This window comes from Equus przewalskii, chromosome 25, assembly GCF_037783145.1.
Source record: "Equus przewalskii isolate Varuska chromosome 25, EquPr2, whole genome shotgun sequence".
Lineage (NCBI taxonomy): Eukaryota > Metazoa > Chordata > Mammalia > Perissodactyla > Equidae > Equus > Equus przewalskii.
This window is the reverse complement of record NC_091855.1, coordinates 7,739,180-7,759,294: the sequence shown is the minus strand read 5'-3', so window position 1 is coordinate 7,759,294 and position 20,115 is coordinate 7,739,180. Positions and strand designations below refer to the sequence as shown.

The following is a 20,115-nucleotide window of genomic DNA, read 5'->3' as shown; positions in this document are numbered from 1 at the left end:
CTACTAAAACTAATAAGTAAGCAAGTGCACAAGATATAAGGCCATTATAAAAAATATACACTAGAAGTAAATGGGAAAATGAAATTTTAAACAATTATTTCCTTGAAAATAACATCAAAAAATACAAAATGCTTAGAAGCAAATTTGACAATAAGTGCAATATCAACCACTAAAGGGGCTGGCCCAGTGGCGCAGCAGTTAAATGTGCATGTTCCGCTTCTCGGCGGCCCGGGGTTCACTGGTTCGGATCCCAGGTGCAGACATGGCACCACTTGGCAAAAGCCATGCTGTGGTAGGTGTCCCATGTATAAAGCAGAGGAAGACAGGCATGGATGTTAGCTCAGGGCCAGTCTTCCTCATCAAAAAGAGGAGGATTGATAGTAGTTAGCTCAGGGCTAATCTTCCTCAAAAAAATAAAATCAAATAAATAAGAAATAAAATAAAAAGATCAACCACTAAAAACTACAAAGCACTGCTGTGATAAATTAAAGAGGCCTTAAATAAATGAAGAGGTATACCATGTTCATGGATTGAAAGACTCAATATTGTTAAGATCTCAATTCTCACAAACTGCTCTACAGATCCAACAGCATCTCAATCATAATCTCACCAAGGTTTTTTGTAAAATTTAGCAAACTGATTCTAAAGTTTTGAAGAATATGCAGAAAACAATCTTAAAAAAATAAAACTAGAATATTTACACAACCTGACTTCAAGAACTGCTCTTATGCTAGGTTACCAAAACAGTGAGTTATTGGAATTGAGTAGAGAGAACAGAAATAGACCCACACTTATATACAGTCAATTAATTCTAAACAAAGGCACCAAATGTATGCAAGAAATGCAATGGAGAAAAGAAAGTCTTTTCAACAAATAGCACTGGAACAATTGGACATCCATGTGCAAAAAAAGAACCCAAACATGTAGTTTACACCATACATAAAAATTAATCCAAGATGGATCAGTGACCTCTCTGTAAAAGCAAAAACTATAAAGCTTTTAAACCAGAGAATATCTTTGTGACTTTAGGGAAGTAAAAGTTTCCTTATATAGGACACAAAAAGAAATAACCTTAAAAGAAAAAGAAAAATCTATAAATTAGACATCATCAAAATTAAAAATTTCAGTTCCTTAAAAGATACCACTAAGGGTTTGCGCACTCCACTTCGGCGGCCCAGGATTTCCCCGGTTCGGATCCTGGGTGTGGACATGGCACCACTCATTAGGTCATGCTGTGGCGGCACAGGACAACCAGAGGTACTCACAACTAGAATACACAACTATGTACTGGGGGACATTGGGGAGAATAAAAAAAAAAACCAAAAAGGTACCACTAAGAAAATGAAAACATGAGCTGTAGACTGGGAGAAATTATTCATAAAACACACTACAAAAGACTTGTATGCAATACATTTTAAAACCTTTTAAAAACCAATAATAAAAGGACAAACACCCCAATTTTTTTAATGGACAAAAAATTTAAAGGGACATCACAAAGAGAGATAAAAAAGGCAAATGAACAAATGGAAAAAATGCTCAAAATCATTAGTTCTCAAGGAAATACAAATGAAAATTACAATAAAATACCATTAAGAACCCACCAAAATAGCTAAAATTAAAAATTATGACAGCACTAAAAGATAAAAAGAGAAGCTATCAAAACTCTCATATTAACAGTGAGAGTATAAAACTATGCAACTGTTATGGGAAAAAAGACTGAAATTTTCTTCTAAAATTAAATAAATAACTACCCTATAAACAAGCAATTCCACTCATATATTTACCGAAGAGAATTTAAAACATGGGTTCACAAAATAACTTACACGAGAAAGTTCACAGCAGCTTTATATAACAGTCCAAAACTACAAACATCTCAGGTGTTCACCAATGAGAGAATCTCTAAACAAACTGATATATTCAAACAAATACAATATTACATGGAAATAAGACATAACTAATGCCTGATACACAAAGTAACACAAATGAATCTCAAAATATTACACTGCTTCTCCTGCACACGACCATTTTATAATAACAAAGATTGGATGGACCATTCCCCACCTTAAGGAATTTTTCCAGAAAACTGAAAAAGAAAAATATAAGAATCAATTGTTTTCAGAAATTTAATATCAGCCAATACAGTACTGTGATTCCCCAAGGGAAGGAAAACAAATGAGGTAAGCCCTACATTGCCCCAGCTTACAGCATGGAGGCCATTTCCAGGCCATGATACGTAGACGGGGACTCCAAAGAAAGCCTGGGAGTGAAGGAGACTGAGATCAGACTCCAGGGCTGTCAGGGTAGCTATAATTTGCAGCATAGATTACCGGACAGGAAAACGCTACAGAAAGAAAACTCTAAAGCAAGAGTCAGCAAATGTTTTCTGTAAAGGGCAGATATGTATTTTAGGCTTTGCAGGTCATATGATCTCTCAACCCATAACTACTCAACCCTGCCATTAAAACAGGAAAACAACAAAGACAATACATAAATGAACAAGTATGGCTTGTTCCAATAAAACTTCAGTTACAATAATAGGTGGTAGGTGGGACTTGGCCTGCAAGTTGTAATCTGCCCACCTCTGCTCTGGAGATCTGCAGTGGTGCCTTAACTTTTCCCTGGGTAATGATCTGCACATGAGAGAGTGTAAACTACTCAAAGTACAGAAAATACCCTGGAAAGCAAAAAGGTCAATCAATTCCCAAAGCTCACACAGGACTAGAACAGTTCACATTCTCAATAAACAAGGTAAAAAGGCTTCTCAATACATGGGAGGCATCAGGTAGAGTCCTCAAAATGGTATCACCTTGAAAGTGGAGCCAAACTAGCCTAACGTTCAAGTCTGCTTTTATAAGCCGTAACAATGCTTGAAAGCAATCCTTGTAAGGATCTAACAGATTATAGGTAACTATATCCCAAAAGTCTGAAAACATTTAATGGAATACCATAAATTTCCAGATATTTAAAAACAAGGCAGAAATATATGACCCACATCAGGAGAAAAAAAATCAGTCAATAGAAGCAGACAGAAATGAACAGAGGTGACAAAATTAGCAGACAATGATGTTAAAACTATGCTGTTATAAATATGCTCCACATGTTCAAGACAGAGAATAACATATAAACACGATGAGAAGAGAAACAGAAGATGTGAAAAAGACCCAAATGGAATATGTAGAGATTTAAAACACATACTACCTGAAATGAAAAATATAACAAGACGGATAAACAGCAGATTAAACATAAGTGAAGTAAAGATCAGTAAACTTGAAGGCATAGCAATGGTAGCTACCCAAAGCACAAAGAAAATAAGACCAGAAAAATAATAAAGCATTGACATACTGTGTAACAATATCAAAGAGTAAAACCTAGATGTTTCAATTACAAATTGAAGCACTCCTTCATTTTATTATTTTTAGTAGTCACTTTCAGATCTTTTCAGCCAATCATATCATCTACATATAGAGACAGTTTAACTTCTTCCTTTCTGCCTTTTCTTTCTTTTTCTAGCCATACTGCAATGCCTTGTTCCCCACCACAGGGGGAAATCATTTAGTCTTTCAACACTATATATCTGGTTATTTTCTTGGCCTTGATTTCAATTATCCAAGAGGAAGGTGGGAGGAGGGGGAAAGAACAAAAAAATATATGAAGAAATAATGGCCAAAATTTTTCCAAATTTGATGAAGGTAAATTTAAACCCAACCATAACAATAATTACCTTAAAACAATAAATAAAAGGAAGCCTGTCAGATTTATTGAAAAAGCAAGATTCAATTGTATATATACTGTCTTTAAGAAAGCAACTCATACCATGAAAACACTAATCAAAAAAGCTGGAGTAGGGGCTGGCCCCGTGGCCAAGTGGTTAAGTTCACGCGCTCCACTTTGGCAGCCCAGGGTTTTGCTGGTTCAAATCCTGGGCGTGGAGATGGCACCATTCATCAAGCCATGCTGAGGCGGCATCTCACATGCCACAACTAGAAGGACCCACAACTAAAAATACACAACTATGTACTGGGGGGCTTTGGGGAGAAAAAGGAAAAATAAAAGAAAAAATCTTAAAGAAAAAAGCTAAAGTAGTTATATTAACATCAGAAAAAGCAGTAGAACAAAGAATATTACCAAGAATAAAGACGGATATTTCATAATAACAAAGATGTCAAAGTATCAAAAGCATAAAACAATTCTACATGTCTATGCAACTAAAAACAGAGCTTAAAAATATATAGTACAAAACTGATTTTTAAAAATCCACACTGACACTGGAATATTTCAACACTGTTCTATCAGTAACTGAAAGAATGAAGAAAAAAATCAGTAAGGAAACAGAAGACTTAATATCAATTAACTTGACCTAATTCACAGTCTCAGAACACTCTACCCTAAGCAGAATACAAATTCTTTCCAAGTTCACAAAAACTTACCAAGACAGACCATTCTCTGGGCAAGAGAAGCAGTCCCAATACATCAAAGATGTTTGAAATCATACAAGTATATTCTAACTACAATGGAATTAAACTAGAAACCAATAGCAACAAGGATTTGGAAAATTTGGAAATTAAATAACACTTTTCTAAATAACCCGTGGGTCAAGCAAGAAATCAAAAACAAAAGTACACAACAATTTGAATTAAATGAAAATGCACACACACCTGTGATGGCCAGATGAATGCACCCATCAGCTCTCCAGCTGCAGAAGCGTAATTGACCAAGAATCCCAGCAGCTGCACTCTGAAATCCATCTCCACATTTGCACCAAAACCATGCTTTCCATGGGCTCCTTCTAGCCAATGACTGAGTGAGGCAGGAATACCATGGCAGTTCCATACTTAAGAGATGCAAGACTCCTCTAGAAAACTTTGCCACAAAGATTCCCCATTTGCCTTGCCAAACTTTCCTTAGAGACATACTGTAGTCTGAGACACTCCTGCCCAACCTTTCTTCTTTCTTCACTGGGAGTCAAACCTACGTCCTAAGTCGGATGACTCCCTCAGCCTCCTAGAGCTGCCTCCTAATTTTCTCTCACAGGCATTTTCCTTAATACATTTCTTGTACATTTAAACCCATCTTGGTAACTACCTCTCAGAGGACTCAAACCATCAAAACAACACATCAAAATGTGTGAGATGCAACTAAAGAAATGGTTAAAAGAATATTTATACCATTAAGTGCCAATAATGAAAAATCAGAAAGGTCTAAAATTAATAATCTAAGCTTATACCTTTAGAAACTAGAAAAGCAGAGCAAATTACATCCCAGAGAGTGAAGGAAATAAAAAAGAGCAAATATCACTGGAATGGAAGACAGAAAAACAATAGAAAAATAAATCATTAAATTCAAAAATTAGTTCTTTGAACAGATCAAGAAAAATTGATAAACTTCTAGCCACACTGATCACAGAAAAGAAGTGACAAGATATATATTACCAATATCAGGAATGAAAGGGGGAATAATACTAGAGATCCTAAAGGATTTCTCAGCTTATAAAGAAATGTTCCTTGCATATGTTTGCTAGTAAATCCACCACTTATAAATCTTGATCCCAGGAGCAAGGTTACAATGCTTTGCTAATCCACAGAATCTTACTTAAACTATAACATAGCTGAAAGCCCTTGGTCTCTTTAAGAATATTTAACCCCTAATATTCAACCTAATTTTCTAGGAGTTATGAACCCAACACCACCCTGAGACCAGAATAGGGGCTGGGTAGGGGCTCCAAGACTACCATGTAGCGTCTGGAAACGCTCTGATGAGAAGGAGCAGAAGAAAGCAGGAATATGTTCTTAGTTCTGTCTACCATTGGGATGGAGGCTGAGAGGTGCCAGAAGCATTCTCAACAAAAAAGAGAAGGGTTAGAAATGAACAAATTCCTGGACTCTTGCAACCTCCCCAAACTGAACCAGGAAGAAATGGAGAATCTGAATAGGCCAATCACAAGTAAAGAAATAGAAACGGTAATCAAAAACCTCCCCAAAAATAAGAGTCCAGGACCAGACAGCTTCTCTGGAGAATTCTACCAAACATTCAAAGAAGATTTAATACCTATCCTTCTCAAACTATTCCAGAAAATTGAGGAAGATGGAGTACTCCCTAACACATTCTATGGAGCCAACATCACTCTGATCCCCAAACCTGACAAGGACAACACAAAGAAGGAGAACTACAGGCCGATATCACTGATGAACATAGATGTAAAAATCCTCAACAAAATTCTGGCAAACCGAATAGAGCAATACATCAAAAAGATTATACACCATGATCAAGTGGGATTTATACCACGGACAAAGGGATGGTTCAACATCCGCAAGTCAATCAACGTGATACACTACATCAACAAAATGAAAAACAAAAACCACATGATCATCTCAATAGATGCAGAGAAAGATTCAACAAGATCCAACACCCATTTATGATAAAAACTCTCAATAAAATGGGTATAGAAGGAAGTACCTCAACATAATAAAGGCCATATATGACAAACCCACAGCCAACATCATACTCAATGGGCAAAAACTGAAACCCATCCCTCTGAGGACAGGAACAAGACAACGGTGCCCACTTTCACCACTCCTATTCAACATAGTACTGGAGGTGTTGGCCAGAGCTATTCGGCAGGAAAAAAAAATAAAAGGAATCCAAACAGGCAATGAAGAAGTAAAACTCTCGCTGTTTGCAGACAACATGATCTTATATAAGGAAAACCCCAAAGAATCCATAGGAAAACTATTAGAAACAATCAACAGCTACAGCAAAGTTGCAGGGTATAAAATCAATATACATAAATCAGTAGCATTTCTATACACTAACAATGAACCAACAGGAAAAGAACTCAAGAACTCAATCCCATTCAAAATCGCAACAAAAAGAATAAAATACCTTGGGATAAATTTAACCAAGGAAGTGAAAGATTTATATAATGAAAACTACAAGACTTTCCTGAAAGAAATTGATGATGACATAAAGAGATGGAAAGACATTCCATGCACAGGGATTGGAAGAACAAACATAGTTAAAATGTCCATACTACCTAAAGCAATCTACAGATTCAACGCTATCCCAATCACAATCCCAAGGACATTCTTTACAGAAATTGAACAAAGAATCCTAAAATTCATATGGGGCAGCAAAAGACCCCGAATTGCTAAAGCAATCCTGAGTAAGAAAAACAAAGCTGGAAGGATCACAATCCCTGATTTCAAAACATACTACAAAGCTACAGTGATCAAAACAGCATGGTACTGGTACAAAAACAGGTCCACAGATCAATGGAACAGAATTGAAAGCCCAGAGATAAAACCACACATCTATGGACAGCTAATTTCAACAAAGGAGCTGAGGGCCTACAATGGAGAAAAGAAAGTCTCTTCAACAAATGGTGCTGGGAAAACTGGACAGCCACATGTAAAAGAATGAAAATCGACCATTCTTTTTCACCGTTCACAAAAATAAACTCAAAATGGATCAAAGACCTAAAGATTAGGCCTGAAACAATAAGTCTTCTAGAGGAGAATATAGGCAGTGCACCTTTGACATCAGTTTCAAAAGAATCTTTTCGGACACTATAACTCCTCAGATGAGGGAAACAATAGAAAGAATAAACAAATGGGACTTCATCAGACTAAAGAGATCCTTCAAGGCAAGGGAAAACAGGATTGAAAGAAAAAAACAGCCCACTAATTGGGAAAAAATATTTACAAGCTACTTATCCAACAAGGGATTAATATCCATAATATACAAAGAACTCACACAGCTTAACAACAAAAACACAAACAACCCGATCAAAAAATGGGCAGAGGACATGAACAGACATTTCTCCAAAGCAGATATAAGTATGGCCAATAGACACATGAAAAGATGTTCATCATCACTAATCATCAGGGAAATGCAAATCAAAACTACACTAAGATATCACCTTTCACCCGTTAGATTGGCAAAAATATCCAAAACCAAAAGTGACAAATGTTGGAGAGGATGTGGAGAAAAAGGAACCCTCATACAATGTTGGTGGGAATGCAAACTAGTGCAGCCACTATGGAAAACAGTATGGAGATTTCTCAAAAAGTTAAAAATAGAAATACCCTATGACCCAGCTATCCCACTACTGGGTATCTATCCTAAGAACCTGAAATCAGCAATCCCAAGAATCCCATGCACCCCTGTGTTCATTGCAGCATTATTTACAATAGCCAAGACGTGGAACCAACCTAAATGCCCAGAAACTGACAACTGGATAAAGAAGATGTGGTATATATACACAATGGAATACTACTCAGCAATAAAAAAGGACCAAATTGTTCCATTCGCATCAACATGGATGGACCTTGAGGGTATTATGCTAAGCGAAATAAGCCAGACAGAGAAAGACGAACTCTATATGACCCCACTTACAGGTGGAAGTTACCATATAGACATGGAGAACCGACCGGTGGTTACCAGGGAAAAGGGGGGATGGGGAGAGGGCACAAAGGGTGAAGTGGTGTACCCACAACATTACTAACAATAATGTACAACTGAAATCTCACAAGGTTGTAATCTATCATAATCTTAATAAAAAAATAAAAATAAATTAAAAAAAAAGACAAGGGTTTCTAGTGCAGAAAAATGTTAATAGGAGACAGGGCACTGATAGAAAGGGACATAGAAGTTAGCCACTAATTGCATATGCTTAAGAAAGTTAAAGATTGTCCAGAAATAACTGAATATAACCCTTGGTTTTCAAACTTAGCCACAGCCCCAGAAGGTGTGGCAAATTATATTCTAACATAAAAGAATCTGTGATAGAAATGAATTGGAAATGAACAAAATAATAAGCAAAACTATATGAAGAATTACATGAGAACAAAATGACCAACAAAAAAAACCAATACATTTCCTACTATAGGCCTAATAGTAATATTTCTACAAATATTATCAGAAGAACAGTAATTTAAGGGTGCCAGCCCCGTGGCCGAGTGGTTAGTTTGCACACTCCGCTTCGGCGGCCCAGGGTTTCACCGGTTCGGATCCTGGGCGCAGACATGGCACCGCTCATCAAGCCACGCTGAGGTGGCATCCCACATGCCACAACTAGAAGGACCCACAACTAAAAATATACAACTATGTACCGAGGGGCTTTGGGGAGAAAAAGGAAAAATAAAATCTTTAAAAAGAAAGAAAGAAAGAAAGAAGAACAGTAACTTGAAAACTACAATTAACTCAAGACAATACTCTTGGTGCACTGATAAAACTACAAAGGAAAAATAGGTCTGCTTAGCTAAAAAATTCAAGTATCACACTGACAAACACTGCAGGAATTATCTGGTCACACACATGTGCAGATGTAGCCTTCTAAGACTGCCAAATATTTGTGGCAGCCAGACTTCTCAGGAAAATACTGAATCATAGTCCTAAGCAAACACAAAAAATGAGTTTATTTCAGCATTTGCAAATATCGATTTTAGAAACTTTTAACTTACTCAATAGATTACTAGTAAAAAGCTCTTACAGACACATGAAAATGAATCTAGGTATTTGAATTTCATACCATAACCTCTTAGGAATCAAAGAAAAAATCTGCATTTTGAAATTAGTGTGCAAGTTCACTAGAAGAAAATTCCTGGCTAGGAACTATGACATGAACTTTGCTAAATTCACTCCTTCCATACTTTTGCTCACAGTGCTCCCACATATCCTTTTTAAATATGGAATGCCTTCCTTCTTCCCTTCCATCTTTCTTAAAGTTTACTTTTCTCAAGCCTTAATTCAAGTTTTTCATATTGCACAAGGATTTATTTAATTGGTAGAAAGTCTCACTGTACTTAAAATCAATACCATATAGTTACTTTATACATGTTAGTTTTTCCTTCCCACTTAGAAAATCACCTTCTGGAGGTCAAGACCATACAGGTATAGAGTAGCAGAAAATACCTGGAATCTGCCAGACTTACCTGAGTCTAAATCTCAGCTCTCTCACTTAGCAGAATTATTAGTCTGGGAAACATTTAATCTGAGTCATTATGCTTCCCCATAAGTGGTAATACCACTATCAATCTTGCAGGATAGTTGTGAGGATTAAGTGAGATAATGTTCAGAGACTGCTTTAATCACACCTTTCTTTCTCCCACTTGCAAAGTCACCATATCTTCAACAGCAACAGCTAACACTGCCTTACAAATGTGACAGGTACTTGATAAAACTTTACTGTAATAAACTGATTGGTACCTGATAAAAATATCTGTAAGACTGGAAAATGTGTCTCACTACACAAAGCAACACAGAATAAAGTGCGTAGAACACTTTGTAGAAAAACGTTTGTTGAATAAGTTAATTTAAGCAGGAAACTATTATTTCTGCATTCCACACTAAGAATACCTCCACATTTTCAAATATCTAGAAAGTCCTCCTGAAGGGACTAAACGGGTCAAAGCTTCCAACTATTCATAGCATACTGATTTTAATTTGTTCCCATCACAACCAAGGTAACTGATAAAACTCACAACTCTCTGTCTCATTACTTCTGCCTATGTCCAAATCATCAGACAAGATTTCCTGGAATAAATTCAACCACTGCAATAAATTCTGTAGTTAACAGTTTGAGCATTAATTACTTTTTCCTCCATCATGGTAAGGTATGGGAAAGAATATGACATAAAGCTCATAGTATACAATTAGTTATTTGTAAATTTCCCCAACTATGGACATGAAATATTTCAGTTTCTTTACTTATATAGTCATAGTATAACTGAAATCTTATCTAGAAATATGGATATATATATTAAAAAGTTTCTAAAGGCATTTGGGAGTCTGTAAGTAAAATAGCTAGTTAAAAATAAATAGTATAGGGGCTGGCCCCGTGGCCGAGTGGTTAAGTTCGCGCGCTCCGCTGCAGGCGGCCCAGTGTTTCGTTGGTTCGAATCCTGGGCGCGGACATGGCACTGCTCGTCAGACCACGCTGAGGCAGCGTCCCACATGCCACCACTAGAAGAACCCACAACGAAGAATACACAACTATGTACTGGGGGTCTTTGGGGAGAAAAAGGAAAAAATAAAAATCTTTAAAAAAAATAAAAAATAAAAAATAATAAAATAAATAAATAAATAGTATAAAATAAATATGAGTCACAAACTCTGCCTGCAATCAGAATTCACTGGTCTGTTATAGTTTTTATTTATATCTATACTCATTATACTTAGAATAATCTTTATAATAGGCCGTTAATTAAACAATGTGGTGTAACAGACAATGAGTTTCAGTGTTGTTCTTTATATGTGATCTAACCTCTCTGAGATTCAGTTTTTATATCTGCAAAAATAGGAATACCATCTATTTCATGGAGACATAAAAACAAAACATGACACTTTTTATTAAAAAACAACTATCAAAGGTCACAAAGTCTTCTGTAATGTTGATATCCTTACCAACATCTGTTCAGTGAAATCAACCCCTGGCATAAATAGGTACTCCATAAATGTTACTTTTCATCCTGAATTTGAGGATTGATTTTTCCAAAGAGTACAAAGATATTAACCTTATAAACTTAGATTTTCATCTATATTATGTCAGTCTCCATATTCAGTAATATTAATAAATCCACATAAAAACTGTGTCATTTTATGTATGCAATTGTATGCAAATATTTCCAGCAGCTTTATTCATAACCATAAAAAAAAGGCAAAAATCCAAATGCCCTTCTACTGATGAATGGATAAAGAAACTGGTATATCCATACAATAGTATATTACTCAACAAAAAGGAACAACTATTGATACATGGATGATCTCAAATGCATGTTGCTAAGTTAAAGCTAGACCTAAAAGGCTAGACACTGTATGATTCCACTTATATGACATTCTGGAAAAGCAAAAACAACAAGGACAAAGAAGAGAGAGATCCCTAGTTGCCGGGGGGTTTTGGGTTCAGGGTTGACTATGACAGGGTAGCACACGAGAATTTTGAGGCACGATAGAACTGCTTTATATTATGATTGTGGTGGTAGACATGCAACTCTGCATTCGTGAAGACCCTATACATTACAAAGAATGATCTTTACTATATGTGAATTAAAAAATACAATTTAAGGGCCTAGTGGCACACTCCACTTCAGCGGCCCAGGTTCAGTTCCCAAGTACTGACCTGTGTAGGTCTGCATCTGGGATCTGAAACTGCAAACCCCAGGCCACCGAAGCAGAGCACATGAACTTAACCACTACGTCACCAGGCCAGCCCCACACTTGGTCTAGCATTTTATATATACATTTTAACCCTCTGAACAACCACATAAAGTTAAAATTATTATCTCAAATTTACCAATGAGGAAACAAACTCATGAAGAGCAAAGTAATATCTTACCCGTGGATACACATCTACTAAATGGTGAAGTTGGGGTTTAATCTCATTGTATCTGAGTCTTTCCATGCCCATTTTCTTGCCTCTATACTATACTGCCTCCTAATTCAAAAGCTTTGGTAATTCCTTAATGAGTAATTTTTTTTCATTATTTGAAGATGTTAATACTTTCTACGTCTTTAAGTTTAAAACTGATCATCAATATTTTATATTATTCAGGTATCCACATACGCATAATCATATAAAATGAAGTTAAAATATGCAGCCTCTGCCCTCGAGATGTTTATAATCTAATAGCCAGCACACACACAACAAACCAGGTAGGCAATTTTAAAACTCAGAAAAAAGTAGCTGAATGAGCAGTTGGGGAGAGAAACACAGGTAGTGCGACTACCTTATGATAATAAAATAATTCTGCTTCCTCCCGTCCCTTGTATTATCATTGTCATTCATTTCACTTAGATATTAGCATGCATGCGTGTGTATCTGCACATATATACGCACACAAAAGCAAACGTAGTCAAATACAGTATTGCTATTATTTTAAACAAACTGTTATGTGTTAGGTCAATGGAGAACAAGAAAAACCAAAGTTTTTATTTTATCTTTACTTATTTCTTCTCTGATACTCTTCCTTTCTTTGTGCAGATCTGAATTTCCAACTTACATTATTTTCTTTGTCTCTAAAGAACGTTTTTTATAACACTTCTCATACGGAAGGTCTAGTGCAGAACATTTCCTCAACTTTAGCTCGTCTGACAACCTTTATTTCTCCTTCACTTCCAAAGAATAATTTTGCACGGTGCATTATTTTAGGTTGGCAGCTTTTTTCTCTCAATACCTTAACTCTCTCATCCACTCTCTTCTTGCTCGCCTCATTTCTGAGAAGAAGCCAGATATACTTCTTATCAGTGCTCCTCTATAGGTAAGGTGTTTTCTTCCCTCTGGCTTCTTCAGGATTTTTTCTTTATCTTCAATTTTCTGTAATTTGAAAATGAGATGCCTAGATGTAGTCTTTTTTGGCATATATCCTACTGGGTGTTCTCTGAGCTCCCTGGATCTTTGGTTTGGTATCTGATGTTAATTTGGGGAAAATTCTCAGTTGTTATTGTTTCAAATCTATCTTTTGTTCATCTCTCTCCTTCTCCTTCTGGTATTCCCATTGCACATACATTACACCTTTTGTAGCTGTCCCAGAGTTCTTGGATATTCTGTTCTGTTTCTTGTTCCTCCCAGTCTTCTTCTCTTTGGTTTTCAGTTTTCAAGAATTCTGTTGATAAATCCTCTTGCTCAAAGATTCTTTTCTCGGCCATGTCTAGTCTACTAATAAGCCCATCAAAGTCATCTTCATTTCTGTTACAACGGGTTTTTTCTCTATTATTTCTTTTTGGTTCTTTCTGAGCATTTCCATCTCTCAAGATTGCCCCTCTGTTCTTGCATGTTGTCTACTTTATCCAATCATACCCTTAACATACTAATCATAGCTGTCTTAAATTCCTGGTCTGATAATTCAAACATCCCTGCACGTTGGGTGAGCCTGTTTCTGATGCTCACTCTGTCTCTTCCAACTGTGTCTTCTACCTTTTAGTATGTCTTGTAATTTTTTCTTGGTAACCAGGCATGATGCACTGGGTAAAAGGAGCTGCTATAAATAGGTCTTAGTAATGTGGTGGCAAGGTTTGGGGGGGAGGGGTTGAGCTGTACAGTCCTATATTAGGTCTCAGTCTTTTAGACAGCCTCTACTTCTAGATTGTGAACTTCACAAATGCTTCTCAGTCCATCTCCCTCCCTCCTCTTGGAGGATGGTTAGAGTGGGCTGAAGTTGTGTATTTCCCTCTTCCCACATGGAAGGCTTGAGTGGCTGGAGCTGGGTATTTCCCTTCCCCCACGTCAGGCTCTGATAAAACTAGAGAAGGTTAGGCTCTGGTAAAACAGCTTCTCCTGAGGGCAGGCCTTCTTAAGAAGAACAGAATGCTCTGGCACATTTCAAAATGGTTCCTTTTCCCTTCTGCTGCCAGAAGCACAAGGAGATTTTTCTTTGATATTCACTGAGAGAACCTGGCAGAGATGCAAGAGGTAAAACTCACAAAAATTTGGAGGCCCTCCAAAGGCCGATTGCTGCTGGAGTTTTCACCTCCAGAGTTGTCCACATTGAGCCTCCAGCAATCTGTCAATTACAATTCGGGTTTCCCTACACCAGCACTGGCTCCCAGCAAGGTTGCTGCTCTGGTAAGTTGTGATTCTCCACATTCTCTGTCCATCTCTCCAACTTTAAGGGCAGCGGTTTGCCTTTTGACCTCTCTCCATTTACGGATCTAAGGAATGTTGTTCAGTTTTCACTGTGTTCAGCTTTTTACTTGTTAGAATGGAGTGGCAACTTCCAACTTTCTTACATGCCATATGAGGAACTGGAAGTCTGCATTTTCTTTTAAGAAACATTGTTTTCCTATACTACAAGCTTAAAAATTTATGTAGAATAAGAAAACACATACAAACCCAATATCCTACACAACAAAACTGTGCTGTGTACTTTGAAAATCATTACTTTTCACTTTCCTCTTACACTACACATATTCATATTTCTAGACATCCAGCTGAGATCACTGTTCTTAAACATCCGAACCTTTCAGTTTATCTCCAGAAATCAATATAAAAATATGAAGTATAATCCTTGAAATATATCTTTCAGAGAAGCAATTAAAATAAAGCTTACCATTTTGATACCTGTAGAAAACGTCACTGGTTTTACAGGTTTAGGTTTCTCAAGCTGCATTTCCAATTGGGTGGATCTGTCTTTATGCTGAGCCAAAAGTAGAGCAACAGGGAGATCAGAACTTTCCTAGGAGAAAAGTTACAGTGAAAAATGAAAGTTAAAAAGGAAAAACTAAAAAGGAGCAAGTCTTTTATTTTAAATTATGCCTTTCTATATGCATTTGATGTCAACTTAAATATTCACTTTATGGACAACACTTTACAAAAAATGTTAACATTCCATAATAAACAAAAGGCTGTTTTTGACTCATAAATCAAAATAACTTGCAAAAAAGTATTTTTATAAACTCCATATTAAAGACATTATAATAAGGTCTTATTTCATCTAGTAAAGCCAACCACATTTATTAAAATAAAAAAATTAGAAGCTAATCACAAAAAGAGTAGTACAAAGTACTATAACTTAGATCAGATGTTTATCTAAAGACACATTCGTTTTACCAGTGAGTTCAGATCAGTTTGAAATTGTTTCCCATTAGATTTCACCTGAGGCCGTTTGGATATGATTCTTGTTCTGTTTTGCATAATGGAACGATTGTCAAGTACAACCAAAAGTATATTTTCTCCTTAACTTATTTTTAGAAAGTAAGTCTAAATTTTTTAATTGACAAAATGATAGTAAACATTTTTAATCTCTCATATTAATAGTAAATCAGGGCCACTATTTACACAAATCTATGCACACAAATATTAATAACACAAGCAAATAACTAACTAATTCTTATATGTAGACGACTGTTATTCAATTCTGTTTAATATGAAGTCTTCTTACATGTTTAAAGTGCTGTGGAGCTAAGGTCTAAACTAAATGATATCCAGACTTTTTCCTTTCTGAGTTGTTAGTTAAATAAGAACATAGAAACATATGCAGAGGAAGGCCAGAAGAGAAGGAGATCATACATATACATACACCCAGTACTTTCTATATCTATAAACAAAAATTAAAGTACAAACACATTTGTATCTCCTATACCAAGGTTACCTATGAAAACACACATATACTTCAAATGGCCTACTGATTTTTAAAATAGTAACTACACAGAATTTAATCGTGAAAAAAACTATAGTAACATTTTATAATATGAAAGCAAATATATAGCAGAATCTAATTTTCTTTTGAAATCTAACAGCTTATTAACAGTTTTAGGCACAAATGTGGCTAATTAATATATTTAAAGGAATTCCTTTTAAGGTTATAGTACAAAAGTCATACAAATAACAAGCAATGTATTTCAACAGAATTATCCTAAAACAAATTTGTACTTCAAGATTTTGTAATAGAAGTGCCTCGCAAGAGCAATGTTACAAAGGTTAAAACTTTTAAAAGTAAATGGAAGAACATAAATTTTATTTACAAAATAGACCCTTATTAAGGAACAAAATCTTTTTGACTTGGCTTTAGCAATAATGAAGGAAAATAAATGAAATATACTATGAGAATATACTTCGATACCTTTCATATTCTACAACAAAGTATTACCAGTGCATTAGTAATGGAATTGCAGTGAATTCCTGCAGCTTTTCTAGCTTCCCATTAAGAACTTTATAATAAAATATAAAATTAAAGGACATTTTAAATGTGCTGTAGCCCAAAATATCTTTTAAAAGCTATTACTATCTTTTCATATGTAAAAACTAAAGAAGAAAAATAAATTTCCTTGGCTAAAAAATTAAAGCAATGCTTCCCAATTTATACTCTAAGTTAATTTAAATGTTCTTCCATACCTGGTATTTACTCTAAAAAAGTAAAAGTTCTTATGTAAAAGCAAAGCAACGTGTTCATTTACAAAAAAAGTTGCTAATCACTACTTTGGCTTGTTTTAATCCTGGATTCACTTTCACATAAAAGGACCTGAATATTAAAATGTCTTGGTAAAACAGCTGAAATTTAATAAAAATAAACATTGTAGGAATCTACGACTAATTTTGATACTAAGTCATACAATTTATTTGAAATATGCTTTATTCCACGTTAGCACTCAAAACTTTGGAGCCTGAAAATCTTTGTAAATGTTAAAGTTGAATTAAGTAGGAGCTCTAACAACAACAACAAATCTAGAGAGTAAAATAAACTATGAGAAACACACACGCTCTTAGGAATACATAAAATGCAGATCAGCCTTTCAAGTTATTTCAGTCTTCTTAGCTTTCCATTTTACCTTGGAAGGTTAACTAACCTACATTAATTGCCTGAAGGTACACTGTTTAATATTTACAGAAATTTTAATAAGACTGCCTGTAATACTCATTAAAATCTTTATAATGACCATTTTTTAAAGATTATTTTAAGTGACTTTAAGCAAGCCATCTGGCAAAAAATATTTCTAATAAAAATCAGCTACTGCATTTGACAACAATATTAGCCCATACAAAATTTAAGACATAAGCTGAAGAGAATTTTCAAACAGGAATGTAAAAACATTTAATAAGTCAAGACCTATATAAAAGTGTTTTTCCAAACTGTTAAAAAAATTAATTTACAGTTAGGATTAAATAAATGGACTTTTTAGGCAACATTATGGTAAATGCTAAGCCATAAACATTAAGACCATAACATTAAAATCCTATCACATACACTATAATGTAATGCTAATGCTTTTTAAAAGGTTAAACACTGACTTTTAGCACAAGGACCAAACCTAAACACAGGAGAAAAGAATTCTAATAAGTAGTACTTGTTGCCTAAATTAGATCCAGAAAATATTTCTACGATTTAAGCTTCTAAACCTATTTACAAATGTCAATGGTATCTTTTTTACAAAATCTAACACAAGAACATACATAGAAAAAGAAATACAATGTATTCTTCTACTTAATAAGGATTCAAGAGGATAAAAGGAAATTTAATGAATTCTTTCAATTAGTTAATAAGGACTAAAGGTTTATGTTAACATTTCAACAAAAAAATTTTTAATAAATATTCAAAAATTAAAGTAACAAAGAATTTTTTAAAATAAATTTTAAAATGAAAACAAGAAATTCAAACTGTAGTGGTATTCTAACCCAATCTGCAGGAATTAACTGTTGGAATGAATACAGTAAATTGCTAAGGATTATTTAACCACCATGTTACATGATCTAAACAGCGAAGAAAGTATGTGCAGTAATGACTTGCAGGTGAAGAAAACAGGAAGTTGGGGGGCGGGGCTGTCTCACAAAAACCAATATTAACTCCAGGTTATACACAATGTCCAACACTGGCAGTTTCACATCTTGCTTCATGCCCCACTGAATTGAAGGGGAGCTCCACGCCAAGAGCAGCTCAATGATGCAGCAAAACTTAGTATTTTGATGACTAAAAGAATATGCAAGAATAATTACTATGCACAGCTAGCTAACCTCAAAATAAACTCTAAAAACTCTGTGTATCACATGGAACATTTTTCAAATGTTTTCATCTTACGTTAAAAAGTTTCATCATAAGTGTTACATTTTATATCTGAGTTCTATATTTCGAATCAATTCAATTAATTGTATAGAGGAGAAGCATTACCAAAGAAAAAATGTGTTCCTCTTTGTATAAAATAAGAAAAAGAACATTCAATAAAACAATTATAACATCAATATTTACTAATTCATCCTTTAAGGTTTTTAATTTCTCACAAAATATATGCCTATGAAAAAAGTAAAACACAACACGTGTCATTTCAACTATTACAGTCGTACCTGCGATGTAATAGTTTCAAGAAAAATAAATGGAGTTTTCTAGGGAAAACACCATATCCTACTTTATATGCCGCTGTCCTCATTTTTAAGACCAAATCTACTTTTCACTCACACAAAGTAGACAGGGTGTCTGATAAGCATTTTCTGTCTAAACCTCATTAATGCCCTTACCATTACTTTTCCTTTACTTTGTCACCTACTTCTTTTCCACCTACTTCTAATTTAAGCAATCTTCCTTTTTCTTTTTATTCCAGGTTAGCTGCCTTTTGGCAAAAGTACAGCAGAAAAATAGACACATAGGTATTTCCCCAATCACACAATAATATCTTACAGCATATCAACTAGACCAAGGAGTTAACTGTGTTAACACCACATGGAAATCACTTACATGAACAGAAAGGGAAAGGAAAAAAATGCAAAAAGACTTTCCTGAAGAAGATGATTTTCTAGTTATGAGTTCATCAATATCACACCGGGTTATAAGCATCACACAATATATTGTCAGATCTATGAAACACTTCATAAACCTTAGTTATTATTACTGCTATTATCTAACAATGCTGACTACTTGGGGAGCTAACTGGTGTAAGACACCAATAACTTGCAAAATACTGCCATTTCTTTCAAGTATATTCTTTTTTAGGCAAAAATACAGAACATAGTTCTCATAGAGTAACCAGAGTCACTATAAACTTGAGCATGGAGCCAAAATAAAAATGAGCTAGTTATTAGAAAACCAGTATTAATCAGGAGACAAATGCATTGAAAACAATGTGTTTTCAGTAAACTTAGAAACATATAAAGAATCCATTAATAATACACTGGCTACGTCAGTTATAAGAAGACTCTCTCATCTGAAAATAAAGTGGATATTGACAATAGGTTTTTATAATTATTTTATTAAGGTCATAATAGTTTATAAACATTGTGAAGTTTCAGTTGTACATTATTAGTTGTCAGTCACCATATAAATGTGCCCCTTTACCCCTTATGCCCAATCCCTCAACCCCCAACCCCTTTTGGAACCACTAATTTGTTCTCCTTGCCCATGTGTTTCTTTACCTTCCACATATAAGTGAAATCATGCAGTGTTTGTCTTCCTCTGTCTAGTTTATTTTGCCTAACATAATACCCTCAAGCTTCATCCACACTGTTGCAAATGCGACGATTTTGACTTTTTCTATGGCTGAGTAGTATTTCATTGTATATATATATATATACCACATCTTTGTTATGCATTCATGAGTCAGTGGGCACCTGGGTTGTTTCCACATCTTGGCTATCGTGAATAATGCTGCAATGAACACAGGGGTGCATAAGTCTCTTTGAATTGCAGACTTCAAGTTCTT

At 35.1% G+C, this 20,115-nt stretch overlaps 1 protein-coding gene across 1 annotated transcript in view; it reads right to left on the bottom strand.

Annotated features, from left to right (window-relative positions):
- The window catches only part of MNAT1 (MNAT1 component of CDK activating kinase), a 218,372-nt gene that overhangs the window by 114,330 nt on the left and 83,927 nt on the right, over nucleotides 1-20,115 (bottom strand). Inside the window, exon 6 of the mRNA XM_070593141.1 lies at nucleotides 15,042-15,167. Coding sequence (XP_070449242.1) covers nucleotides 15,042-15,167 — 126 coding nt within the window. The remainder of the gene's footprint in view (nucleotides 1-15,041; nucleotides 15,168-20,115) is intronic.